Below are 27,918 nucleotides of genomic sequence, written 5' to 3' on the forward strand. Positions count from 1 at the left end.
CAGTTTCTGGCATAATGGTAACATGCCCTTCTTCCGGTGGGGAAGGCTATACCATTCTCATACTCAATTATTGTGTTTGTCCTAATTCACACATATGGTTTTCTACGATACTACGTTCTCATTTCAGCCACAAGAAGACTTCTCTGTTTCTATTATGTAACCGCCGTTTATATCGTGGCATCCCGAAAGCGTTCCCGCCATCCCCGAATGGTCTGTACCGACTTCACCTCCGGTTCTAAGTGTCATGGCTACCTCGAGAGACTAGTACGAATTTTCACCTGCGGTGGGAAGGGTCCGAAGCCCACACCCGGGAACCTAGCGAGGTAAAGTTGCGTCTCGGTTGTGGAGGCGACAACTTCTCCGATTCCTCGGCGATGGCGGCGTCCGGGAGTGGTATGGCTCAGAAAACCTGGGAATTGGCCAACAACATGCAGGAAGCCCAGAGTATCGATGAAATCTACAAATACGACAAGAAACAACAGCAAGAAATACTGGCGGCGAAGCCCTGGACTAAGGAGTGAGGAGGTCCCTGGCGAGGCGCAGGGGAGGGAAGGGGCGGCGGGAGTTTAAGACACCCGGGGGAGTGGAAGTTGCAGAGGGTGGAGAGTTTGTGTTTTCATGGGCAGGGAGAAGAATATGCCCCTGAGAAATTTTGGTCCTTTTGTCTCCTCAAGTAGAGCCAAAACTCCTCTCTGGGGCTTGCTTCAACTCCCGTGTCTCTTTAACCCATTTGCTTTCAGAGGATGTAAGAGGAAAAGGACAAGCGAGTATCATCTCATGTCTTATTATCTGTATTGTCATATATATGCCACACACCCTGCTTTAAGTCTTGTGTCGATTTACACCTTGCTGGGACCTTCAGTTTATCTCAGACTGGAGACTGCACCTGTCTTTAAAAACCAGATCAGCCCAGGGGTCTCTAAAATGACTGTGAGCCATTTTTTAGAGCTTTATAATCTATTGTTGACTGCTGATAACTGTTTCAGAAACAACGAGGCTCCACCCAGTCTCCCAAAACGTTACTCCACTGGATCTCAAGAGCTAGGAATTTTATCCGTAGAGCTCTTTTCTCCTTAGCAAAAGTCCCTTTTCTCTGGGAGTAATGACAAGTCAAGGACCATTTACCCACAGCAGATTCTGTGAGGGAGAGAGTAGAAAGTAGAAATGGGAGGTAGCGAGGACAGCATGTTTATCGAGTATTTAATAGGAGCACTGAGCTAGGGGAATTTCCATTTGTTATTTAATCTGCATGACAATCGTACTGTATTTTCATTCCTTTTCTTGCAAATAAGAAACAAGCAAATGTAAGTAACTTATTTCATGATCAGACTGAGGCAATGGACTTTTAACTGAATAACAGACTGAAGTTCAAACCTCATGACTGTCACTAGTTAGTTGACTGGCCCTAGGAAATTTGTATATCTTCATTTTTTATCTGTAAAAAGGAATTAAGACCTATCTATTGGTAATATCATAAAGATTAGATGAGATAATATATTTAAAAGGGCCTACAATGTGTAATGGAAGCACAATAACTATATTTTTTTCCTTTTTCCCAGTAAACGAAGGAGCCAAGATTTTAATTCGTGTCTTGAATCCCAAGACCAGGTCTCCATATTTCTCAGTTGTGACTGAAATCTGTGGGCAGACATCTTAAAAAGGCTTCTCAGGGGAAAAAAAAAGTGGGGGGGTGGTAGGGGCTTCTCAGAGACATTGACTGACCACATTATTAAAAACTGCTGTCTGCTTACTTTTATAACATTATGCATTTAAGATTGCTATAGCCTATTAAATATTTGAACACTATCTGCTTGCTTTACTGTCTGATTGTGGCTCTAATTATATTCATTCTAGCTCCCTTGGGCTGCATCAGTGACACGGAAGTTGTAATTTTATTCAAGATAGTTTAGTCACATCTACATATGACAAACTGAAACAGTGATGGAAGCAGAAGTAAAGATATTAGAGCTACACTTTCAATTCTGAGGCTGATGGCACAGAAAGTAACACACTTTTTTGAGAGTACTATAGATGGGCTACTAATCACAGCTATCACTTATAAAGTTTTAGTGTGTATCAGGCAGTAAGCTAAGCATTTTATATACATTATTTCACTTACTTTATTTACTCCTAACAACAAATCTGTGAAATACTCCTATTTGCAGATGAGGAAATTAAGGCACAGACATGAAGTGGTTATCTCTAAGGCTACAACCAGCATGGCAGGGTAGACTCAAATGTAAGCAGATGGATGTCAGAGACCACATTTGGAACCATTAGGCAAGAAAGTTAGGCCTGAGAATCTTTAGGCACAACCATCCAACTACAGTCAGAATGAGAGATTTGGTGATTCCAAAATTAATTGAGAAAAAGTCTATTGAACTGGTCATGTAATTCCTTTCTACTTGAAGAGAATATTTTAAAAATTATTTCACACTTTTCCCTTCCCCTGAAAGGAAAGGTCAGGACCCTGACATGTTTATCATTTCCAGTCCCCTGTAGGAAAGCTACTTCCTTTTTCTTTTCCACACTCTACACTCTTTCTCCCCTTCCCATGACTATAAATTCCTTCAATACTTACTTGTAATCTTTACAAAAACTGTCTTTGAAATTGTGTTTTATGTAAGTTAATTATACTGTGCTTTTGTTTTGTAGCCACCATTACTTTAAGTACTGCAAAATCTCAGCATTGGCTCTACTGAAAATGGTGATGCATGCCAGATCAGGAGGCAACTTAGAAGTGATGGGCTTAATGCTGGGAAAGGTGGACGGTGAAACCATGATCATTATGGACAGTTTTGCTTTGCCTGTAGAGGGCACTGAAACCCGAGTTAATGCTCAGGCTGCTGCATATGAGTACATGGCTGCATATATAGAAAACGCCAAACAGGTAAAAATGTTGTTCCTTAAAGATCAGTAACTCTAAGAGTCTTGAGGTGACTCTTGAGTTTCTAAACTTAAAACTATCCTCTTTACATAAAGTTGATATTTAATTTTCAACAATTTCTATGTAAAATGTGTAAAAGGTTAGCATGGATTTTTTTTTTTAGGAACTCTCATACTCAAAAGAGTAGATCTTAAAAGTTTTCATCATAAGAAAAAAGTTGTACCTAATGTGCAGTGATGGATGTTAACTACATTTCTTGTGATCATTTTGCAATATATACACATATTGAGTCATTACAGTGAATACCTGAACTAATACAATGTTATACGTCCATATCTCAGTTAAAAAAAAAAAAAAATTTTACTTCTCACACTCAGTGTCAGATGAATGTTTAAAACCAAAAATTTGGAAATGACCTAAATGTTCCTGAGTATAAAACTGATTAAATAGATTATGGTATAGCCATACAATGAACTGTAATCCTGTCTTTAAGAGAAATAAAAATTAAAAAGTAGTTATCTATATATTTTATCTACTTGGAACAAACCCCATAATATTGTGTTGAGTTGAAAAAGCAGAGTGTAGAACACTGTATGTGGTATGCTTTTGTGTGTGTCTCTCTTAATCTACATATATGCAAAGAATATGTCTGCAAGATAGGTATATAAGCAGTGGTTATAGTGGTCAACATCTGGGTTGAGAAACTGGGTAGTTGGGGGGAACAAGGTAGGAAGCAGATTGAATAACCTTACTCTACTTGTGTCTTGTTAATTTTATTCCTGAAGCTTCAGGTATTATGCTTTGGGTATTACCTATTGGAAATAATGCTTTTTTAACCTAAAAGCAGCATATGCTGTCCACTATGCTGCATGTTTTCATTTTATCATAATGCTATGTAAGCAGACAAATGACAAGTGTCTCTAAGATTAAACCGAATCCTCAATCTTGGGGCGCCTGGGTGGCTCAGTGGGTTAAAGCCTCTGCCTTCGGCTCAGGTCATGATCCCAGGGTCCTGGGATCGAGCCCCACATCAGGCTCTCTGCTCAGCAGGGAGCCTGCTTCCTTCTCTCTCTCTCTGCCTGCCTCTCTGCCTACTTGTGATCTCTCTCTGTCAAATAAATAAATAATATCTTTAAAAAAAAAAAGAATCCTCAATCTTCTGTGCCTTCTTTGTTAGGTTGGCCGCCTTGAAAATGCAATTGGCTGGTATCACAGCCATCCTGGCTATGGCTGCTGGCTTTCTGGGATTGATGTTAGTACTCAGATGCTCAATCAGCAGTTCCAGGAACCATTTGTAGCAGTAGTAGTAAGTATTTTTGCAATCAGTCTTAATTAAGTTCTTCATGAAGATTTATTAAAGCAAGTATACAGAGAAATAAAAACTGTAGAACAATCTGGTGTCATTATGCCTAGGATTGAATCTGAATTCCACCTCCTAGAAGCTGGGACTTCAAACAAGCTTCTTAACCTCTCTGCAACTCTTCCCCAACTCTGTAAGATGAGGGTGATCACAGCACCTATGTCTTAGTTCCCTGCAAACAGTAGACACTCATAATGTTGACTGAATTGAGTAAGTCAGAAATTGCTAGAGCAGCTCTTGCTATGCTCAGAGTGTTTTAGATGCAATCCAGGTTACTATGAGAAAGGTAGAAACTGTTCCTCTAGTAAAAGAAAACTTGAAAAAGAGATGAGGAAATCTTCAGATAACTAGATCTACTTTCTAAATAATAACTAGATCTACTTTCTAAATTAACTATGATAATTCTATACTTAACCACTGTATTCAACTTTGTTGTTATTTGGTTTGGTTATTTTTTTCCAATTATTTTTTCCTATTATTTGGTTATTTTACTCAGTGTTTGTGTGTGTGCATGCATGCATAGTGTTATATATACGTATGTAGTTCTAAGTTTAACATTTAAACAAATGGAAGTATATAACAGTTTTATAACTAGCAGATATCAAACACATCTTTCTTGTAGATTGACCCAACAAGAACAATATCTGCAGGGAAAGTGAATCTTGGAGCCTTTAGGACATACCCAAAGGTAATTTTTAAAATTCGAAGTCCTTATAATTTTAAATGACTTATTTTTAAAGTTATGTTATGGTTAATACCTTGTTTTGTCCTAAACAGTTTGAAAATATTTACAAAATAGCAGTCAACCAAAACAAATTGTCTTTAGCAAAAGACAACACACTTGTGTTATATGTTGCTCAGAAAGCAGTTTTCATTTGTTAATAAGTACCTGTGTGCCCATCATGACATTCTGACAGGTACTAGACAACAAGCTAAATACATCTGTTTCCATCCCTACAAACTGAAATAGATATTAGCGTATGTGTACATATCCCTGACAAGAAAAATGAATCTATAAATCAAATCCAACCATTAGCCATCATTGGGGTTGAGAGACAGAATAAGCACCTTTTTTTACTGGAATGTCTAAGTTCAATATGTGGCTCCCCAGAATTAATGTTTCTATAAATGGAAAGCTGCATAGAAAGTATGTTTTTTCTGCATGAGTGTTTGTGTGTGGTTTTTTTAACCTTCTATTTTCTCCATTTTTGTTGAGGGCTACAAACCCCCTGATGAAGGACCTTCTGAGTACCAGACTATCCCACTTAATAAAATAGAAGACTTTGGTGTACATTGCAAACAGTAAGTAATTTTAAGGTGTATGTGATACTACAATCATCGTAAGAATCCTTTGTCCAAGCCCTTAATTTCAGAGGAAAATAAAGGTTCAGATGAAATGCATCTCATAATCCCTTTTAAAATTGTAGTAAGAATACAGAATTTAGGATAATGTTTGAATTTTTTATTAATAATCATCATTTTAACCTGTTATTTGCCTTTCACACAACTATAAATATTGTCAATGTACAAGATGCTTGGCCCATTGTTGAAATTAACAATTGAAAAAGGTTGTATTCAGGATGAACCTGACACAAGCATGTCTGCAAGCTCTCATAGTAACCAAGTTTCATTTGTTTGTTTATGTAAGCATGTGAGCAAGGGGGCGGGGCAGAGAGAGAATCAGACTCCCCCTGCCCCCTCTACCACCACCACCTAGCGGGGAGCCCAACACAGGGTTCTAACCCAGGACCCCAAGATCATGACCTGAGCTGAAGGCAGCCTCTTTAACCGACTGAGCCACCCAGATGCCCCTCAAGTTCCGTTTAGTAAAACTTCATCCTAAGCATTTTTCACTCCAAAATTTAAAGAAACCATACTAAAACCAATGAATTATATACTTCTTTAAAATAGTGAATATTGTATGGTAAGTGCTGGGAAGTGTGTAAGCCTGACGATTCACAGACCTGTACCCCTGGGGCAAATAATACAGTATATGTTAATAAAAATAATTAATAAAAAAAAATAGTGAATGTTAAGGTATATGAATTACATCTCAAGTTTTAAAAGTATTAAGCCAGTGAAAACAGTTTTCTCCTTCTGAATATATCTTGCCACATCATATTGACCTTCCCACCACATTCTGGAGCCTGAATCAAAGCACTAGCCTTCTAACTAGTCTTCCAGTTCTTCTGTTCACTCCTTTAAAGGTCTTTTGTCAGCCAAATTGATTCTGTTAAAATGTAAGTCAGGTCATACTCCTCCTCCAGAATGATTTCCTGTATCACCAAAAATAAGATCCATAGTCCTTATGATGGACTACACAGCCCTATGTGATCTGACCCGTACTACCTCTGAGCTCATCTCCTATTACTAAACCTTTGCTCTCTCCAGTCCAGTCACAGTGGCCTCCTCATGGTTGTCAGAAGTGCCAGGCAACTTTCTGCCTCAGGGCCTTTGCATTTGCTGTTCCCTCTTCTGAGAAAATTTCCATGTGGCTCACTGACTACTTCAATCATGGAGTATCTGTTTAAGGGTCACCTTAACAGAGAGAATGTTCACTGGTCACCCTGTCTAAAATAACACCTTCCAGTCAGTCACTGTGTTTCAGTTTCCCTGCTTTATTTTTTTTCTTAGCACTTACAATTCTGATACGTTTTTGATTCCTTGTTATTGACCCCATTAGAATGTGAACTTTATTACAATAGACTTAACTCACTGCTGTAGACTAACATTTAAATCAGACATGGAACATAAAAGGGTGGGCATCCTCCTAAAAAAGTTACCTAAATGATTAGGGTCCCCTTTTCTCCATACCTCCTATCCAAACTTCTAGGAATACCTCTTATTCTTCTGTTCAGAAATTCTTAGAAAATTCTAGAATTTCTAAAATTGAGTTATAAAATATATCAGTCATCCCTGACATACTTCAGGGGGGGAAAAAAGATTATATTTTATTTTTCAGTTAGAGACTTGGAATTACATCATATAATTTGCCCTATTGGAAACAAAATTTTTTTAAGAAGAAAAAAATGTAAACCATTCTAGTTTGAGAGAATTGCTCCTAAGCATGGAAACACCTTTGCTGTGATACTTTCTTAGCGTAAAAGTCAATTTTTTTCATTTATACTGAGTTATAGTGATAGAAAAAGCTTATACCTTTAATACCTACACTACTTACTACACTACCAACAGCAGTTTTTGAAAGAAAAAAGACTGAGGCAGTCTATGCTTTCTATATCCAAACAAACCTACATTTCCTGTTTTACTAAAATATAAGCCCATCAGAGAAGAAGAGCCACTTTCTAGCTATCTATATTGTTAGAGCCTAGAATTTTGAATCTGAAATTACTTGGATATTCAAAGATATTCTCTTAGGATCAATTCCTAAATAAGAGAAAATAAACTCTTTCCTAGGGCAAATAAGGGGCTTGATTTATTTTTGTTTAAAATCTTTAATGAAACACAGTGCCAGGCTGAAAGAGCAGGGGTTTGGGGCAGCCTGCTTATAGATCAGTTTCTGAACTTATTTGGTGATAAGGTATTACGTCCAGTTTATATTGGTCTTTCTTTCCTGCCTTAAATCCCACATCATATTGCACACCCAAAGTCTGTTTCAAATAAAGAATATAATGTAGATATTAAATATTTTTAACTTTGAAGAACCTTAGAGAAAATAGGACACAGGGGTTGTTTTGGTTTTTTTGTTTTTTTAAGTTAGTTTGTATGTTAACAGTGTTATGAAGGAGCATGGTTTAAAGAGTAAAATGGTTCTATGAAACTTACTATGAAAAAACCATTTGTACCATTCCCTTTCCCATCCCCCAGAGGCAGTCACTTAAACTATTATAGTTATTCCTATATGTATTTACCCCATATCTTCAAACAACGTGCTGATAGCACTACTTCTTGATTTTCAGTTTTAGGCAGTATCTATTATTGACTTCCCGTACAGAAGATGAGGATTTAGCTCCACAAGTAATTTTGAATGTTCTTCTTGTTTTCAACTCTACTGCTGAGATTTGCAGCTAATCACTACATATTAGACAAAAAATTTCATTGCATCAGCTTATGGAATTAAAACAGTAATTACATTAAGGTGATCCATTAATTTTAAAACATAAACTCTATAACACTTTGTTTGAGTTCCCTTATTTTCCATCCTTTATAAATCCAAATGTCTATCGCTATATTCATCTCTCATTTCTTTTTTTCCTCAAGTATCAGAGATACAGGCCCCTGCTTTCTAAAGCTGACCTTTTCTACTTGAGTCCCTCATCCCCTCCCCATGCCTAACTCCCTTACTCCTGGGACCTTACTTCTTAAATACTCTCTTAAATGTCTACAGTCTGCATGTAAAAATAAAACTATGAGAGTTTTGATAGTAGATACAACTTTCCATATCCTTTCTCTGTCACTTACTAGCTATGTAGCTTTGAGTAAAATCTTTTCTCTCTGAACATTTCTTTGTCTACAGACTGGGAATAATAAATGCTTTCTGTGTGTGGTTATAAGAAAGACTAAATGAGAATGTTATGTAAAGCACCCAGAACATAATAGGTGCTCAAGAAAGACACTGTTCACCTGCACATTTCATTAGCCATGTCCTGTCCATCTTCAGATCTGCATAGGTATCTTAATCTTGAAAAGACCCTCACTTAATTCTGATGTCCTTAAATTCTTACTCTTTTTTAATTTCTTCACTCACTCCTGAATTAATTCAACAAGGATTTCTTATGGTGTCCACCTGGCTTTTATCTTTTGCACCACTAACCTGTGTCTGAGCCTTTCTTCATATCTGCTGCACTACAGTAGTATCCTTTGTGGTCTCCCTGCCTACTGTTTCTCTGAAACACATCCATCTTAAACACCTCTTAAAACACCTCTTTGGCCCTATCATTGCTCTGCTCAAAAATCTTCCATGAGTCCCCACTACCTAGAAGATAAACTTTAAATTTATTTTTTTAAGTTTTTATTAAGTTCTAGATATCATACAGTGTCATATTAGTTTCAGGTATATAATCCTGTGATCAGCATTTCCATACAACATCTGGTGCTCATGACAAGTGCACTCCTTAATCCCCTTCACCTATCTAACCCATCCCTCCACCCATGAAGTTTAAATTTTATTACCTTTTATGTAATATCTTCTACCAAATAGATCCCAACAAAGCTTTCTATGTTCCCCTCACATAGTTATTCTGCTTTTGCTTAACTGTCCAGCCAAAGTGATTTACTTACAGTTCCTTTTATGACTTTCCTGTTTATAAGTCAGTGCTGCCTGCTTAATGCCCTCCTTGCTGTCAACATATCCGCACATAGACTCATGTAAGGGTTACTCTCAGTCCCGCCTTCTTCCTAGGCCTTCTCAGGCAATTCTGTCTACACTGAGAGTACTCAGTACCTCTAACATTTAATTGGTGGTGATTAATTCTATATATGCCCTATAGCATCACTGTTATTCAGTATATATCATTATATTTAATTTCTTGTGGATTCATACCACATTTCCCCTATAAATAGTATTAAGCTCCTTAAGGTAAAAAAAAGTCTCTTGTTTATTTGTATCTATTGATGTACAGAACCTAGTGAGTATTTAAATATTTATTACTTTAAAAATACATGTTTTTCATACATTTAACCAAATATTTCTTGCGCCCACTAGTTATAAATTAGGCACCTTTGAAAGTAGTATTTTTTTAGGCACTCTAAGGATTCTACTTTGAGGTTTGCTTTCCAGAAAGCAATATATCCGGGGCACCTGGCTGGCTCAGTGGGTTAAGCCTCTTGCCTTCAGCTCAGGTCATGATCTCACGGTCCTGGGATTGAGCCCCGCGTCGGGCTCTCTGCTCAACAGGGAGCCTGCTTCCCCCTCTCTCTTTGCCTGCCTCTCTGCCTACTTGTGATCTCTCTCTCTCTATCAAATAAATAAATAAAATCTTAAAAAAAAAAACCACACAATAGATCCTAATTAGGGGATTAGAAGGAAGAAATGGGAAAGCCACATGTCATTTTCAGTATTTTTAAAAGCCTGCCAAAAATTATCATTGACCCTAGAGAAGCAGTTCATTAAGTTTATGTGCTTTTTGGCTAGAATTTATGAACTCAATAACATGGATAAACATACGTCATTCAGAAGTTCTGACTAATTGTTAAGTTTTGGGGAATGCTGGACTCTATAGTGGGAAGAAATTTAACACAAGAAAGTTTAGTTAACAGAAGATTTAAAACCACGCTTCTGAAAAATAAGGAAGCCATGGTTACCTATTGTTCTATTGGACTAAAAACTAAAACATAACTATTTGGATATAAAATGTAATTCGCTTAAATTTGGCCATAACTTTTATATGATATGGTTGAATTTTTTTTAGCTTACTAAACTTGTTCTTTTGTTTCATAGATATTATGCCTTAGAAGTCTCATATTTCAAATCCTCATTGGATCGCAAATTGCTTGAACTTTTGTGGAATAAATACTGGGTGAATACACTGAGTTCCTCTAGTTTGCTTACTGTAAGTACTATATTTCCAAGGGATGCATTTGAATTTTATCTAAGCTACATAAGTTGTTTAATATCTGAAACTCTTTTTCCTGGAAAGGTTATACCTGACTTAGTCAAGACACCAGGGCTGGGATTAGATTCTGCACATGACCAGAGCTGGATTGGGATACTAGGCGAAGCCAAGATCTGTGTCATGTGGCATTGAGATTAAGTCCAAGTGATAAATATAGGTGGCCAGATGAAAGGGCAATCTGCCCCTGCCTTAAAGCGACAGAGAGAAAAATATAAATATTGTTTCTTGTTGTGTCAAGTGCCTCAGGTAGGACCCCAGTTAACAAGTGACAAGAGACCTAGCCAAGCTGGCCTAATCAAAAAAGAGAATCTTTTAAGCTGTGAAGTCCAGGAGTAGGGCTTACTACAGGCAAGTTTGCACTGAAACAGTATTGTGAGATCTTTGTCGTTCTGGCTCAGCTTTGATTTCGTATCAGTCAGCTTCAGTTTTGGGCTTCCTGTGAAAACAAGATTGCAGGGGCTCCTGCGTGGCACCTGCGATTAAGTGTCCAGCTCTTGATTTTGGCTCAGGTCCTGATGTCAGGGTCATGAGATTGATCCCAGTGTTGGGCTCTCAGCTCAGTGCAGAGATGTAAATCAGTTAACAAAGTGCCTGGCATATAATAAGGCCTCCGCAAGTTACTATTTTTTGTTTGGTTCATTTCTTCGTTCATAAGTAAAGACCCCACTTGAGCATAATTTCTATGATTCTATTACTTATTTTAAAGATTTTATTTATTTAGAGAGAGAGCCTAAGCAGGGGCAGAGGGAGAGAGAGAATCCCAAGCAGATTCCCTGCTGAGCACAGAGCCCAACAGAGGGCTCAGTCCCACGACTCTGAGATCATGACCATGACCCAGCTGAAGCCAAAAGTTGGACACTTAACTGACTGAGCCACCCAGGTGACCCTTTCTATGATTTTAAGAAGAGTTCTGGCAGACTTCTTATTCTTATTTTGTAAACTTAACAGCCAGAAGTAGCAAATTAGAAGGAAGGAAAGTGATCATTATAGCAAACATTTATTAAGTGCTTCTTTTGTGCCATATACTGCTAAATGCTTTGTATGCATTGTTTCCTTAGAGGCAAGTAATTCTGCTGAGAACCAGAAGTGACATATGTTGGCAGAGGGAAAAACACTAAGACCAGAGCAGTCTGAACCTTTCTTTGCCTAAAGGCAAAAAGCTCTACCTACTCAGCCAGCCAGTGGCTATCCCTGTATTCCAGCACTGCATATGTTGAGGACATTAATAATCAAGGAAAGGTTAAATTAGGTTAAATTGTATTTTCTTCTTTTTTGTCGTTGTATATATGGTTCATTACAGCATTTTAAGAAAAAATTTACAGGGCTCCTGAGTGGCTCAGTCAGCTAAGCATCTGCCTTCGGCTTGGGTCACCATCCTGGGATCAAGCCCCTCGTTGGGCTCCCTGCTCAGCAGGAAGTCTGCTGCTCCTCTCTCTCTGCTCCTCCCTCCCTCATGCACACACTCTATCTCAAATAATCTTAAAAATTAAAAAAAAGAAAAAATTCATAAACATATGTTCAGTGCATCTCTTTCTCCAGCTAACACATATTACCTAAAAGCTACCAGAAAAAAAAAAGTTATTTTTGGATTTAACAAATTAGTTCCCTATTCATTCTGTGTGTTTAAAATGTAAATGATGTTATTTTATTTCATTTTAATAGTATAACTGTGGTTCCTCCATCTTAACATTTTTATGGCTTTAGCTAAGTCTTCCAAATGTGAAGTGGTTTACAAACCTTAAGCTTTTCTTCAAATCTGTAGAGGGGAAAATGTCTTGGTGTCCTAAACCATTTAGGTCCAAAGTGAATATAATTGCATATTTAAAAGAGCATTTTATAAAATCATTGGAAGAGCTGGTAGCATTGTAAAGGGCACTCTGTAGTGAGTATGATGACAGCCAATAACTTTTCATGTTTGGTGGTTGAACTTGTACAGATTGTCTTACAGATTGAGTAAATAGAGTAATGTACTAATTGTTGCCAAGTTGTTTATTTAATCTTCACTCTTTTTTGAAGATAAGGGAAAGAAATGGAACATATACTTCATAACTCATCTTGGTGAAAATTTGTTTTGTATTTTAGAGGTGTACTGTCTCTTAAGTGAGACAGAGGTTTTGTATTTTAGACTGCAACATTGTGAAAAAGAAAACCCATAAAAATGCTCAAGTGTTTAATGCTTAAGTGTACATATATAACTGTTAACATTTTTCTTTTTAAAAAGTATGAAATATTAAGGGACAAATGGTATTTTAGGTGTGTGTGCAAGCATATAGCAATACTCTAAAATATAACCGGGATTACAGCTAAGTGGAGGGACTATAGGTGTTTCCTTTCCTCTTTATTTTGCTCTACATTTTCCAAATTGTCTGTGGTAACTGTTACTTTATAATCAGAAAACCTAAGATAAATGTTACTTTTTTTAAATTGTTCAGTATTAAATGCTGAAATTTCAACAAGAACAAATAACAAAATTAGCTAGTAGTTATTACCAGGTGCCATGGACAGTCGTAAGAGCTTTATATACATTACTCCATATACATTACTTAATTTAGTCTTCACGGTAGCCTTAATGTAGAAATTATCACTGTCCTCTCCCCAATTTTCAGAAGACAACTTAAAGGCACAGAAAACTAGGAAGTTTTCCCAAAGCCTCCCAGCTAATCAGCAGCAGGACCAAAGCTGAGACTCTGGCCTATGTACTTTACAGCCTCTCATAATAACAAGTATTAGATTAATGAGTCAAAAAGAAGAATTCCAGATTTAATCTTGAAATTATAAAGGGGGAAAACTCCACACTTGAACTGCTTGAACTTTGGAGTCAGTTTGTACAAGTAAATCTCATTACTTACTTCAGTGACTATCACACTTAAATTTCATGGTGGAATTCTTTGTAAATGAAATGTTCTAAGAAAAAAAATTTACATTAAAATATATATATGCACACACATACTGACACAATGCTGTTTTCCGTACAGAATGCAGACTATACCACTGGTCAGGTCTTTGATTTGTCTGAAAAATTAGAACAGTCAGAAGCCCAGCTAGGACGAGGGAGTTTCATGTTGGGTTTAGAAACACATGACAGAAAGTCAGAAGACAAACTTGCCAAAGCTACAAGAGACAGGTAAGAGCAAATCTATTCCTACCCCTAACTAGTTCTTTTTCTTTCAAAATTTGCACCTCATAATTCCTTATGGTATGTTTCAACTTATTTACAACCTAGGGTGGTACCTGAATGTTGATTTCTTAGGACCATTAAGAGTTGTCAATTGCAAATTTTAGCTTTTAAAGTTTAGGTTAAAACATTTAAGGTTTAAAGATCTAGGTTATGTATTAAAAAACTGCCAGTCATCTTTTCCAGATGTAGCTAGAAAGTGTGCTAAAGAAAACCAATCCAGGGCGCCTGGGTGGCTCAGTGGGTTAAGCCTCTGCCTTCGGCTCAGGTCATGATCTCAGGGTCCTGGGATCGAGGCCCGAGTCTGGCTCTCTGCTCCGCGGGGAGCCTGCTTCCTCTCTCTCTCTGCCTGCCTCTCTGCCTACTTGTCATCTGTCTGTCAAATAAATGAATTTTTAAAAAAAGAAAAAAAAAGGAAAACCAATCCATCACTGGATCTTTTTTTAGAAAACAGAGGGTGGTTGGGTTATAGACATTGGGGAGGGTATGTGTTATGGTGAGTGCTGCGAAGTGTGTAAGCCTGAAGATTCACCGACCTGTACCCCCGGGGCAACTAATACATTATACATTAATTTAAAAAAAAAAAAAAAAAAAACTTCTGCAAAAGGACATCCAAATCTATTCTAACTTAATCGTCTTTTGAGGTATTATGTTGAGATTTCTTAAATTTATCAAACTTATTTTTATGAAGTTTTAAACCCCAAAATATAAAAGAAATGACTGCATTTCTCTTAAGTTATTCTTCTGAAATTATCTTAATGCAGTAATTTAGTATCCCAAATTTCACTACCAAGAATTTGTTAGGAACAAACTTGGAATGTTTTCTCTGATAACTTATGAAATAATCAGGTGGCCCTTCAGATGCATAGAGGATTGGAAAGACCACCTAAATAGCATGTACTTTCATACAAGTTTGAACTTTAATATGGTAATTAGCTGCAGAGAGTAAGGAAAAATTATGCTGACATCTATATGAACTGATACCTTGGTATCCATCTTAAGAAAAATCTGACTGGTCAGGAGGACAGAAAAGGGAGATGGGAAGGTAAGGTGTGTTAGGAGCAGAAGCCGTCTTGGGTTAAATTATCTTACTCTTTTCCATGAATTTTTAGAAGGTGTAAAGCTAGTGACCTGGTTAAAAATGTAATCTTTCTTCAATATTAGGTCTCATTTTTTTATATGAGTATATACTTTTGCTCATCTATCTTTATATCATTTGTGATTTATAATTTTATCTACATTTACACCTCAGTTTCTTAGCAAGCAAAAATTTCACAATGGTATTGTCTCTAATTATATAAGAAGAAAAGTAGGAAGGACAAAAGTAGTAAACAGAGAATTTTCCTTTTGTGGGTAACTTTATAAAAATTATATCTCTTCTGGGGCGCCTGGGTGGCTCAGTGGATTAAGCCGCTGCCTTCGGCTCAGGTCATGATCTCAGGGTCCTGAGATGGAGCCCCACGTCGGGCTCTCTGCTCCGCAGGGAGCCTGCTTCCTCCTCTCTCTCTGCCTGCCTCTCTGCCTACTTGTGATCTCTCTCTCTCTCTGTCAAATAAATAAAATAAAATCTTTAAAAAAATTATATCTCTTCTAAATATTGTGGGGTTTTTGCCGTTTTTTGCTTTTTATTTTTTATCAATTTTAAAACCTAAGTCCTTCACCCACTGACTTTGACCTTTAATTGTTTGAAGGATGTTTGTGATTATTTTGGGGGAAAAAGCATAGTATTCTTTAAATTAATCTCTTAATAATTCTAAGTAATAATAAGGAATAAGATTTTAATGTAATATCAGAATCAGTCTGTAATGATGAATTATATATAACTTCAGTCACCTTCCAAAATAGAACTTTTCCCCAAACTGTTGATAAGTAACAAAATTAACTGTTGTAAATTATATCAAATTTTATACTGCTCTGTTGTGAAGCTTCTATTAAGTATAGTTGGCTCTTGAACAGTGTGGGTTTGAACTGCATGGATCTGCTTATATGTGAGGGGTTTTTTTAGTACAGTATTTAATAAGTACAGTACAGAAATATAAATGTAGATTTTTAATACTTTGTAGCTTAGTTTTTTATAAGAATACAGTATATAAGTAATTTACAAAATATGTGTTAACTGTTTGTTATTGTTAAGCTTCCCATTAATACTAAGCTCTTAGTAGTTAAGTTTTGGGGGAGTCAAAAGTTACATGTGAATTGTCAACCAAGTGGAAGATTTGGTACCCTTAACTCCCACGTTGTTCAAGGTTCAATTGTAATGAAATGGTTAAAAGACATGACGAAGGCTAAAAATCACAAGAGTAAACTGTAAATTGTGGTTTGTGGAGTATAAATAGAACTGAAAATCATTATTGGGGGTACAAGGATGGAAATGGAGGGGAGGGAACTTGCATATTCAAAACAGTTTTAATGTTCTTATGACATTATGTGATGTGTTTTTTCTTTCCAGCTGCAAAACTACCATAGAAGCTATCCATGGATTGATGTCTCAGGTTATTAAGGATAAACTATTTAATCAAATTAACATCTCTTAAACAATCACTAAGTAGTACTTTTGACTGAAAGCCAGTATGAGAAAAATATTCAAGTAACACTTTAAAACAAGTTACCAAAAATCTGATTAGAAGTATAAGGTGCTCTGAAGTGTCCTGAATATTAACATCGTGTAATAAAACTCTTTAAAATGAAATTGTTCTTCTGTTATTTTGTGGGAGCAGTTACATTATTTTTCTAGTATCCTTTAATGTTCTTGACTGTAAGAGAAAGAAATATTTTGGCTATTGTGGACATTGCTTTTATGAACATTGGAGTGAATATGGCCCTTCTTTTCATTACATCTGTATCTTTGGGGTAAATACCCAGTAGAGCAATTGCTGGGTCATAGGGTAGCTTTATTTTTAATTTTTTGAGGAACCTCCACATTGTTTTCCAAAGTGACTGCACCAATTTGCATTCCTACTAACAGTGTAAGAGGGTTCCCCTTCCTCCACAACTTCTCCAACATTGTTGTTTCTTCCCTTGTGGAAAGAGCTAAGATGCACTTCAGCAGACAAATGGATAAAAATGTGATCCATATATGCAATGGAATATTACTCAGCCATCCGAAAGGATGAATACCCAACTTTTGCATCAACTTGGATGGGACTGGAGATTATGCTAAGTGAAATAAGTCAAAAAGAGAAAGTCAATTATATGGTTTCACTTATTTATGGAACATAAAGAATAGCATGAAGAACATTTGGAGAAGGGAAAAATGAAGGGGGAGAAATCAGAGTGGGAGACAAACCATAAGAGACTATGTACTCCTAGAAACAGAGTTTTAGAAGGAAGGGTCATGCCCATGGGTGAGTCTGGTGATGGGTATTAAGTAGGGCATGGATTGCCTGGAGCACTGGGTGTTACACGCAAACACTGAATCATGGAATACTACATCAAAAACTAATGTACTGTATGGTGACTAACATAGCACAATTAAAAAAAGACAGAAAAAAAAGGAAATATTTGTTGGAACCTTCCTATTTTCTAAATTTAAAACAAAGAATTTCAGCACTTCATTTGCCATACTGATTATCAGAGCCACTTTTTAATTCACTTATACCTTCTTTTGGTAATCCACTAGTAAAAATATAATTTAACATAACATTTTTATGTTCTTATGAATGTTAACCATGTCGCACCTTGAGTTATTTTCCTGAAAATTAAAAACTTAAGACAGAGCCTAACATAGGTTTTCTAGTCATTCAAATATTTACTAAGTACCTTTACTGAATAGGCCAAATTTTACTCTGCAGATATTCTGAACAAGATAGACAAGGCCACCGTCCTGTCCACACAGAAGCCACCATGGAGGCTAAAGCTAAGTTAACAAGAACCTATGTGTGCTAGTATGAAGGGAGAAAAAGTATGCTGGAAACTCAGGAGGAACACTTACACCAGGGAGTTACCCAGGTAGGCTTCTTGAAAGAAGTGACCTGACATAAAGCTGAAATTAGAAAGATGGGAGGACTAGCCAGAAAAGCATAATGGGAATGCAAGTTTATAAACAGTAGTACAGCAACATGTAGAAGGCCAGAGGTAGAGAGCAATGAACTTAGTACCTTCAAGAACTGATACTCAGTGAGACCTGAGAGTGTCCAATCGGACATGAGAAGTAGCAAAAGATGATTTTAATAGATAAGATGAGGATAGATTCTGCAGAAGCACTTTGAATTTTATCCGAACAGCAATTCGAAGTTAAGAGTTTTAAACAGCAGAAATGTACCAGACTGGTATTTCTAAGAGCACTGTTAAGAGATCTGGGGTGAGGCACGGCTGAAAGCAAATGAAATGACTTGTGGAAAATAGTGAAAAGACAAGACAAATCATGGAAACATCAAATCTAAAAATCGCCAGAGGAAGAGGAGACCACAAGACCAGAGGAGAAACTTCAAGAAGTAATTTACCAGTGACTTGACATTCTGCCAAGAGGTCAAGGAAAAGAAAGCCTAAACGTTTTCTATTAGATTTAGCACTGAGGTAATCTTTGGTAAGATGAGGAAGCCCATTAACATTGGTATCCAAATACATTCTTGGACAATTGATACATTAGCATTTTGGTCTCAACTTTTAATTTTTTTTTTTTTTTTTTTTTTTAAGTAACCTCTACACCCAATGTGGGGCTCAACTCCTGTCCCTGAGGTCAAGAATCATGTTTTACCAAGTAAGCCAGCCAGGAGCCCCTCATTTTGTAACTGTTTAAAAGGCACCCCCAATTTCAGATGGTTCAAACTCACCTCCATTTTTATACCCTTAAAAAAAAAAAAAAAGACTGCCCCCAATGAGCAGCCAAAATCTATTTACTGCCGTAGTCTTTTTCAGCAACACCTTAGGGAACACTGACAAGCTTGTTGAGGTTTTTTATTCACAGGAGTAAATGGTTAACGTTTTTGACATGATAGTAATAAGGAGCCATTGGAGCGACCATGAAAACATACTAGCAGTTTTCATTCTAAGACTTAAATACAGTTATCCACATTTGACATTTATTACCTAAACAATTAAGACACCTTGGTGTGATGGAAAATGCCTATGATAACAATACCTAGGAAAAGAAAGTTTCAATCCTAACTTCATTGGACTCGTATTGGTAATGATGCACTCACTGGAGGTAACACACATATACACAAAACAAGAGTTGCTTAAAGAATAAAAATTTAAAAAAAAAAAAAAAAGAATAAAAATTTATTGGCTCACCTCATCCCAGAGTCCAGAATCATACTTGGTTTAGGCACAACTGGATTAGGCTTCCTGTTACAGTTCTCAGCTCTGCCCTCCACGTGTTGGCCTGAATCTAAAGCTGTGTTCCCCTAAATTGGCTGCACACCACACCACACCATCCAGTTAGGGGTAAAGAGCTGTTAGAGTAAGGTTCAGACTTCACACGGGTCTAATGGATTATGAGCCCACACATGAGATTATCTATAGGGACTGTTTAGACCAATTAAGGGCCATGCCTGGAGTTAGGAATGGAATGAATAATCCCCAAAATTCATAACTACTACAAATTAAGGTTAAATGGATACTACAAGGCAACCAATAATGTCCTCTCTACTCGGTGGTGTAGCCAGGCAAAAAGGACTCAGGAACACTTGCATTTTGTTGTAAATGTACTTGGTTTATTATAAAGCAAGTTCCTTTACAAATATTTTTAAAGTATATCTTTAAATTGTATTGTCATGGTCACTTTTGGCATAAGTGCTCCAATTTTAATGAGCTTTTAGGAAATCAGGGTTCAATTGCAGCCATCATTCAGAATCTCAGTTGTGAACTGGGGTTGTCTTTTCCTGCAAAGTATTATCTTACACTCTTGAGCTATTCAGGACCCAAAAAGAACATTTTCTAAGTAAAGTGTGTTTTTTGTTCAGTTTCAATTTTTTTTCAGATATAATTTCTCAAGCCCTTTGGTGATAATTTACAGGAAATGTCACTCGTCATCAAAAACTTAATCCCAGCGTCCAAATAATAAGACTGGAGCCAGAAGCACAGGCTGGAACAGACATAAAGAAGTCAGTGCATATGGAATGGGGATTGGGACCTGTTAAGGGTACATAAAGGAAGATCCCAGAATCAAGGGTTTTCCAAATTTTCCAGATTGTTTTAGTATCTCAAGATCTTTGTTCCAAACAATTCAACAGTACTTTCTATGTATATTATTGAGAATTTATGCATTACTACCATTTTTTGGTTACACTGTCCAGTTATGAACTGAGTACTTTATCCTACAGATTTTATTTATTGACTAACAATTAAAACACCACACAAGTTGTTATTTTGAAACCAGTAGTACTACTAAGAACAAAGAACCAACAGGAAGAGAATGGAACAAACACTGTTTGTGTTCCATTTGTTTCTGAATTTGGAAAATAAGCTCTGAGACCAAACATCATGTACTCCACTTGAGGAATGAAGTCTGAAGATTGTTGTCACAAATTAGTATGACTATCTGGTTTTCAGGATTTTGAAAAATCACTGCATTGCACAATATAATAATAAACTGCCCAACAGCACAGGCATATTGAAAATAAACACAGAAGAGCAAGAACGTAAGTAACTATACAATGAATCACAGAAACTGGGAGTTGGAGTGCTGCATATTGCAGAAGTTCAGAGTTTCCAAAAATTGTTCCATGAGTGATGAGGTACAGATGCGTAAGTCATGCATGCAGAGAGGAGTTCATTTATATTGCTAAGTCTGCACTGTATCCACATGTAGCTGAATAAACTGAACTAAACAGAGACTGTTGAATTTCCAAGGCTTCTTTCTATATTTCTGGATTGTTTTAACTATAAATACCAAAGACATACATCAGTGAGCAATGTGGGAGCAGGGGATGTTTGGTTTGGTGGTTTTTTTTTTTGTTTGTTTTTTGTGACGATAGGAAAATATACTACACAAAATGACAGCTTTTTTTACTCATCCTTATGAAATAAAATAAGTAAAAGATGATATGTTCAATTATGAGCCATTTATTTCATTCACTGTTTAATAACTGATGTATATATGTAATTTTGTTTGCAAAATATTAGAAAATTGAAAATCTAATCGTGTTCTCTTGTTTTATCTTATTTTCAATACAAGTTCCAACAGCAAATAAATTTACCTTATTGGGGCAAAAATCCTAGTTTAAGGATTTCAATTAACTTCTGAGGTAATCCGTCTATAAGTTTCTAAAGGATTTTAAACTGTTTATCCAAATATTAGTGGAAGAAATAATCTATCTTTGTAAATACAAAGTTATGATCCACTTATTTTAGAAAACTAATAACACAAATTTTAAGTCAACTATAACCAAACTGGCATATTTAAACTTTTGATCTTAGAAGTCAGAATATTACAAAAATAAAATAAGGAACTCTGTCACTTGGGGTCAAATTTGGGAGGAAATAGCTAAAATCATAGCTTGATAACTAGCACCAGTGATTAATTGCTTTTTCAACATGTGCATTATCTTGGTGCCAAAAATTATGGAACAATTGCCTAACAAATTGGAGAGTCCCTGATGTCTGTACTCATATTTTCTTTGGATTATACTAAGCAATTATGCTAAACTTTCTAATGACTGAGTAAAATGGTATTGTGCCTTGGGGCACATTTTGATGAACTACAGTCGTACTTTTCATAACCTAAGAGGCAATGCATAAAGAAGTATATTGTCCAGAATATAGCTCTGTGACCTTTGTGTTAGATTACAGAGAACTGTAAATCTCTTTCAAATAACTATGAATATGTTTATTAATAGTCATTACTTTAAACTACCAGTACTCCTGAAAAATTAGTTTGTAAAAGTTCATCTCCAAATCAGTGTTTGATTTAATGGTTCCATTTTTATTCCCAGAATTTGCTACTTCGTACCCCATTCTCACCCTCACTTTATTATTTGTACTAAATATACTTGTATTTATTATTTTTACTGTATTTATGATATTAAATCCTTTAAAACCATATGTGTTTAGCTTTAATCTTTTACTTCAACTCCTATGTAATCCATCTATCATTTCTTGCATGTGTTTCCAGTATACTTGAGGCTATTATCTAAAGATTCTAGGCTTAAATGAAGTAACATAAATTAGGCTAAGTACGAAATTAATTTATGATCTTATATTATGAGGACACAACCATAGTTGAATAATTACAACCATCTGAAGTGCTCTATAGCTTCAGAAAAGTTAACTTGATATATCACTGATGTGAGAATTATACATGAACACCACTTTCAGGGAGATCATTTTTGAACATTCTAAATAATCTCAATATTTAAGGTGAAATACTATATCACTTAAAACTAAGAAACTATTAACTATTGAAATGATAATTCATTTAAACAGCATCAAGATTATGAACTTCTAGTTATCTCCAGATCTAAAAATTAGGCTCTTAAGAAGTGCTTTACCTATTTCAGTAAATAACAAAACTGAAACAAAAGTTATATTTAATATGAGAATTTGGAGCACAAGTAGAAATTATATTTTCTAATTCTCAGGCTCTTGCTACCACATTTCTAAGAGCATCTTTGATAATACTATATCATATTAATATCACATTACAAGAACATTACATTTTTTAAAAGATTTTATTTATTTTAGAGAGCACACGCACAAGGGGGGAGGGGCAGAAGGAGGAGAGGGAGAGAGAAAGGATCTCAAGCAGATACCAGGCTGAGCTCCGAGCCCAACCCAAGGGGCAGCCCCCCTCCACCCCCGACACCTGCACAGACCCTCTATCTCAGGACACTGAGATTACGACCTGAGCTGAAACCAAGAGTCCAAAGTTTAATTGACTGAGCCACCCAGGTGCCCCAGAACATTACATTTCAATCAAGATTTTGAATTTTAGCTTATAATGAAGTGACAACTTTCTCTCCTTCAAACTCTAAATATAATAAAGTTAGTTTTTTTCTAATAAAGGGAAATTTTACATTCTGCTTTATGGGTTAAATGTTGCTATATGTCAAAACTCAAATTTCTCACTGTGGCTTAAGGGCTGATCTGGTTCCTATTTTTCTTTCATTCCATTCTCCTCCATCCATAGGATCCAGCCACAATGTCCTCTGGGTCCTTATGCTCATGCAGTTCACCCCACCCCCCACCTGTCAAGTCCTCAAACTGGCTATTTCCTGGGCCTGGAACACTTGCTCTCAGGCTCTCAGGCCTGGCATATTAGGCTCTTCATTCTTCAAGTTTCAGCTCAAATTCTGCCTCCTCAGGGAGACCTTGCCTTCTCATCTCAAGGAAACACCTTTCCCCTTCCTTCCTTCCTTCCTCCCTACTTCTACACTCCTGTTTCAGTCTATTTCCTTCACAAACTATACCACAATCTAAAATTATCTTTGTCATTGATTTACTTCTTCACTCTATGTCTCCCCTTACTAGAATGTGAACTCCATAGGCCTGGGGATTTGGTCTAACTACCTTTTGTATCCCCAGCAGCTTGAACAATGGCACATGGGGTACTTGGTGAAGATTTGTTCAATGAAGAAATAAATACAATGGACATTTCAATTTGTATTTGAAAAACATTAACAATATTTGTTTTTAGAATGATAAGATTAAATGTGTTCATGTGTTTATGGGAAACTGACTTTTGTTGACTATGCAGTCTTTATAAAATGAGTATCTTTTCCCAAACTTCTTAGTAGATTTAAAACACAAGTGGAAAAAAGGATTTTCTTCATTAAAGAGTCACTATTGCAGAAATATGGAAAGGGCCACACACTAGCAAAAGAAGGAACAGCCATTCTCAAAAACAAGCATGAAGGAGAAGAGTTCTCTGGGGCGCCTGGGTGGCTCAGTGGGTTAAGCCGCTGCCTTCGGCTCAGGTCATGATCTCAGGGTCCTGGGATCAAGTCCCGCATGGGGCTCTCTGCTCAGCAGGGAGCCTGCTTCCCTCTCTCTCTCTGCCTACCTCTCTGTCTACTTGTGATCTCTCTCTGTCAAATAAATAAATAAAATCTTTAAAAAGAAAAGAAAAAAGAAAAAAAGACAGGAACCAAAAATAATAATATTAATAACAATAATAATAATAAGCAACTAAATAAGGCATATAGATATACAAGATGTTTTTACTGATTTTAACAAATTATCGTGAAAGACCTGAGAATAGAAAATGTTGCATTGCTATATTTTGCTATTGGCCTCAGTCAACACCAACTAATTAAACTTTTGCTAAACTTATTATTGGCTTGATCAACTTCAGAAGAGTCTTGGATCTATATTACAAAACAGAGGTTCCTCACCCTTTATTCAAAAGACAATTTTTTAAAAATTTGTAAAACATGGGGTGCCTGAATGGCTCAGTTGGTTAAACCTCTGACTCTTGATTTCAGTTCAGGTGATGATTTTGGGGTCACTGGATGGAGTCCCAAGTATGGCTCCTGCAGGGGGAAGAGTGTCAAGCCTCACATCTGGCTCTGTGCTGGGCATAGAGCCTGCTTGGGATTCTCTCTCTCCCTCCCTCCCCATTGGCTTGTGCTCTCTCTCTCTGAAACCTAGACTTAATCTAAAATTAAGTCCCTTTCTTACTAATGCTTTTAAAAGACTCAAACTAAAGTGTTAGACTCTAAAGATTGTAGATGTTTCAGAAATATCGAACAAAATTAAATAAGACCAGCAAATGGAGAGTGCTGTGAAGTGTGTAAACCTGGCGATTTACAGACCTGTACCCCTGGGGATAAAAATACATTATATGTTTATTAAAAAATAAGAAATAAATAAAAAATTTAAAAAAAATAAGAGCAGCAGTGGCAATGTTTACAAAACTATTCTTCAGAAAATAGTTTAATGTAAGATACATGAACTTTATGATATGTGACTTTAATGATTTTCAGCTTAGATCCCTCAATTTATAGTCACATCTCATACATGTTATATTTATTACAATTTGACCATCTAGTGGAGGATGAAAGTGAACCACTTTAGAAAAGATATTTTATATATTGAACATACTAGAGCTTTAAAAACAGAACTTGAGAAAAAGTCCTTGTGTGTTAAAATTAATAGAAGTTAAAAAATATAACAGGACTTAACATAGTCCTTTCACATCCACTCTTAGGTAGTGAAGGGGCAATGGAGAGACAGTTGGATTTGAAAGTAATTTCTGAGATTAAGGTGACAATATGATGATGGATTGTGTGAGTACTACTAGTATGTGAGGCAATACTGGGGATAGTTCCCAGGCTCTATTTTGGGTAGTATGGTGGATTGTGAGCAATACTGACTTCCTCGTTGGCTGTTGCCTAGACAGAAAATGGAGGAAAATGATCAGATTTGTATAGAATGGAACTGGGTTCATTTCTGACAATATTAGTTTTAGTTGACTCTAAGACATTCATCTCCAAGTGAAATGAATGTCTAGCAGCCATGTGGATGCATAGGTCTGGAAATAAGGAGAAATACCTTGGATTGTTTTATATAAAACCTATATAATAATCATTTACATCCATAGAATACATTATATAATAAATGACAGAAACCAGTTATTAAAAAAAAGAAATCAGTTACTATGTTTTAAAAATACTATTTATTATTGGTGCTCATATTGTATACACCATGGTGTTAGAAAGTCATGAAGTGGGCGCCTGGGTGGCTCAGTGGGTTAAGCCGCTTCCTTCGGCTCAGGTCATGATCTCAGGGTCCTGGGATCAAGTCCCGCATGGGGCTCTCTGCTCAGCGGGGAGCCTGCTTACCTCTCTCTCTGCCTACTTGTGATCTCTCTCTCTGTCAAATAAATAAATAAAATCTTAAAAAAAAAAAAAAAGAAAGTCATGAAGCTCTCAGTTAAATGATCATCGCCAGGTTACAGAAATCGGGAGGGGTACCTTGAATGGAAACTCCCTCATCCATAAACAAAGAGTTTCCTTTGTACTGATTCTACAACTACAGCTTCTATAAATGGATACTTAAGAACGTTTTCATCCTAGCTAAGCTAAAACTTCCTATAGTCACTTTATATTCTCTGAGCTTCCTCTCCAAATATCCTATGAAACTGGGAATAATGTCCCAAATTTCTAAGCAAAATTTCCCTCCTTAAGGGAATTTTCCATTGTTCCCTGTAAAATTTATTGCTGTATTAACAAATTATGCAAAAACTTAGTGGCTTAAAACAATATACATTTATTATTTCACAGATTTCATGGATCAGGAATTTGGGTCCTCTCCTTCAAGTTCTTCACAAGGCTATAATCAAGGTATTGGCCAGGGATGAGGTTTCATCTAAAAGCTCAACTAGAGCAGGATTGACCTCCAAGCTTCAAGAGTAGGTCTCAGTTCCTCACTGGCTGTTAGCTAGAGGCCATCTTCAGTTCCTTGCCAGGTGGGGCTCTCCTAAATGACAGTTTGCTCTATCAAAGAGTGCAAGCCAAAAATGCAATAAAGAGAGTCTGCTAGCAAGACAAAAGTCATGATACTTTGTGACTTAATTGCAGAAATGACGTTTCATCAACTGCTTTGTTTTATTGGTTAGAAAATGTCACTAAGTCCAGTCCACACTCAAGGAGAAGGGATCACACAAGGCATGAATACCAGGACATAAGATCACTGAGACCATCTTAGAAGTCTGCTTACCATACTCACTAATATTTACCAATCTATAAGGTCAAGACAAAAAAAAAATTAACTCCAATAAATGCTAATTTTTCTGTACAAAGTTATATGATGATATACATGTCTAGGCCCTTTAATTTGTTGGTTTCTTAATGAAAGTAACTAATCATTAAAATCTTTGCTTAGGGCCTCACAAAGGGCTATATAATATGTACTCTAGGATGTTGGGAAATATAGACATTTAATGGACAAAGAACAATATATGAAACAAAAAGTGTGTTTCTGTCTAAAGTTACTTGGAAACTCGAGGGGAGTTTTAAAAACTTGTTTTAAAATGTGCATTTGTAGCACTAGTCTTCCAAGAGTACCTTTTAAAATGACTCTCAAGACTTCACAACATTTTTTTTTTACAATACAAATCTACCAGCATCTGTCAGAGTGTAAATCTCAGAGTACTTTACATTGAACTTACAAAAGTGTCATTGAAGACAAGTATTTCTTATAGTCTGCCAAATTTCTGCCACACTCGAAAATACACAGATGATTGTTTAACACTGTGTGCCACTAGACAGGAATTATATTTCACATCTTAATGAGAAAATACTTTCCCTTAAGCTTAACTTGTTGCATTAAAAAAACTCATTAGTAATTTGGTGATCTTTTTAAAAAAGATTAATTAATTAAATACCAGCAGTCACAAAGATATTTCCAATTCCATGAAGATCAGAATCCAAAATAACTTTTAGTATAATAATTTTATCATTTTTTAAAACCCTGATTACTGAAAAAAAGAGAGAGAGGAAGAAACAGTCATAATCCTACCATCAAGAAATAACCACTATTACTTTTTTTGGTATAGAGGTATAGATCTACATCTAAATCCTTACATGCATAGATGTAGATATATATCTTTAGATATTTAAATGTGTATATAATTTTATGACAAATGAGATCATACATTTTTATAATGATATGTGAAACTGTTACAAAACAATGATTAACAGAGCAACTGATTTTCAATCAAGTATTGTCAAACATGCTTCCAGCAAAGTAATCTTAGCAGCAAGTTAAGTGAGAGCAACCCAGAACATAGAACAGCCTTGCTTACATTACTAAAGCTGTTCCCAAATGAATGACCTACAAAACAAGTAAAAAGGGCATCTGATTTGTGCCCTGGTACTTCAGTCATATTATTTTAAAGATATTATTTATTTATTTGACAGAGATCACAATAGGCAGAGAGGCAGGCAGAGCAAGAGGAAGGGAAGCAGGCTTCCTGCTGAGCAGAGAGCCTGATGCAGGGCTCAATCCCAGGACCCTGGAATCATGACCTGAGCGGAAAGCAGAG

General features: G+C 36.2%; 1 protein-coding gene across 2 annotated transcripts; it reads left to right on the top strand.

Moving 5' to 3' along the window:
* Nucleotides 1-124: 124 nt before the first annotated feature.
* Nucleotides 125-16,683, top strand: COPS5 (COP9 signalosome subunit 5). Of its 2 annotated transcripts, none has more exons than XM_046021510.1 (8): nt 125-517; nt 2,656-2,890; nt 4,065-4,193; nt 4,870-4,935; nt 5,464-5,549; nt 10,645-10,756; nt 13,795-13,943; nt 16,444-16,683. In XM_046021510.1, exons 1-8 carry the CDS (start codon nt 375-377, stop codon nt 16,526-16,528), a joined length of 1,005 nt encoding a protein of 334 aa, XP_045877466.1. In that variant the 5' UTR covers nt 125-374; the 3' UTR covers nt 16,529-16,683. The 2 variants fall into 2 exon arrangements, with proteins under 2 accessions (XP_045877466.1, XP_045877473.1); XM_046021517.1 differs by having other exon boundaries at nt 387-525.
* Nucleotides 16,684-27,918: the final 11,235 nt, after the last annotated feature.

This window comes from Meles meles, chromosome 1, assembly GCF_922984935.1.
Source record: "Meles meles chromosome 1, mMelMel3.1 paternal haplotype, whole genome shotgun sequence".
Taxonomy (NCBI): Eukaryota; Metazoa; Chordata; class Mammalia; order Carnivora; family Mustelidae; genus Meles; species Meles meles.

Bases quoted from the DNA above. Each gene is read 5' to 3' on its own strand.
- COPS5 (XM_046021510.1), top strand. From the start codon at position 375: ATGGCGGCGTCCGGGAGTGGTATGGCTCAGAAAACCTGGGAATTGGCC. The intron at 2,891-4,064 runs GTAAAAATGTTG...CTTCTTTGTTAG, and splicing joins ATATAGAAAACGCCAAACAG to GTTGGCCGCCTTGAAAATGC. The intron at 4,194-4,869 runs GTAAGTATTTTT...TCTTTCTTGTAG, and splicing joins AACCATTTGTAGCAGTAGTA to ATTGACCCAACAAGAACAAT.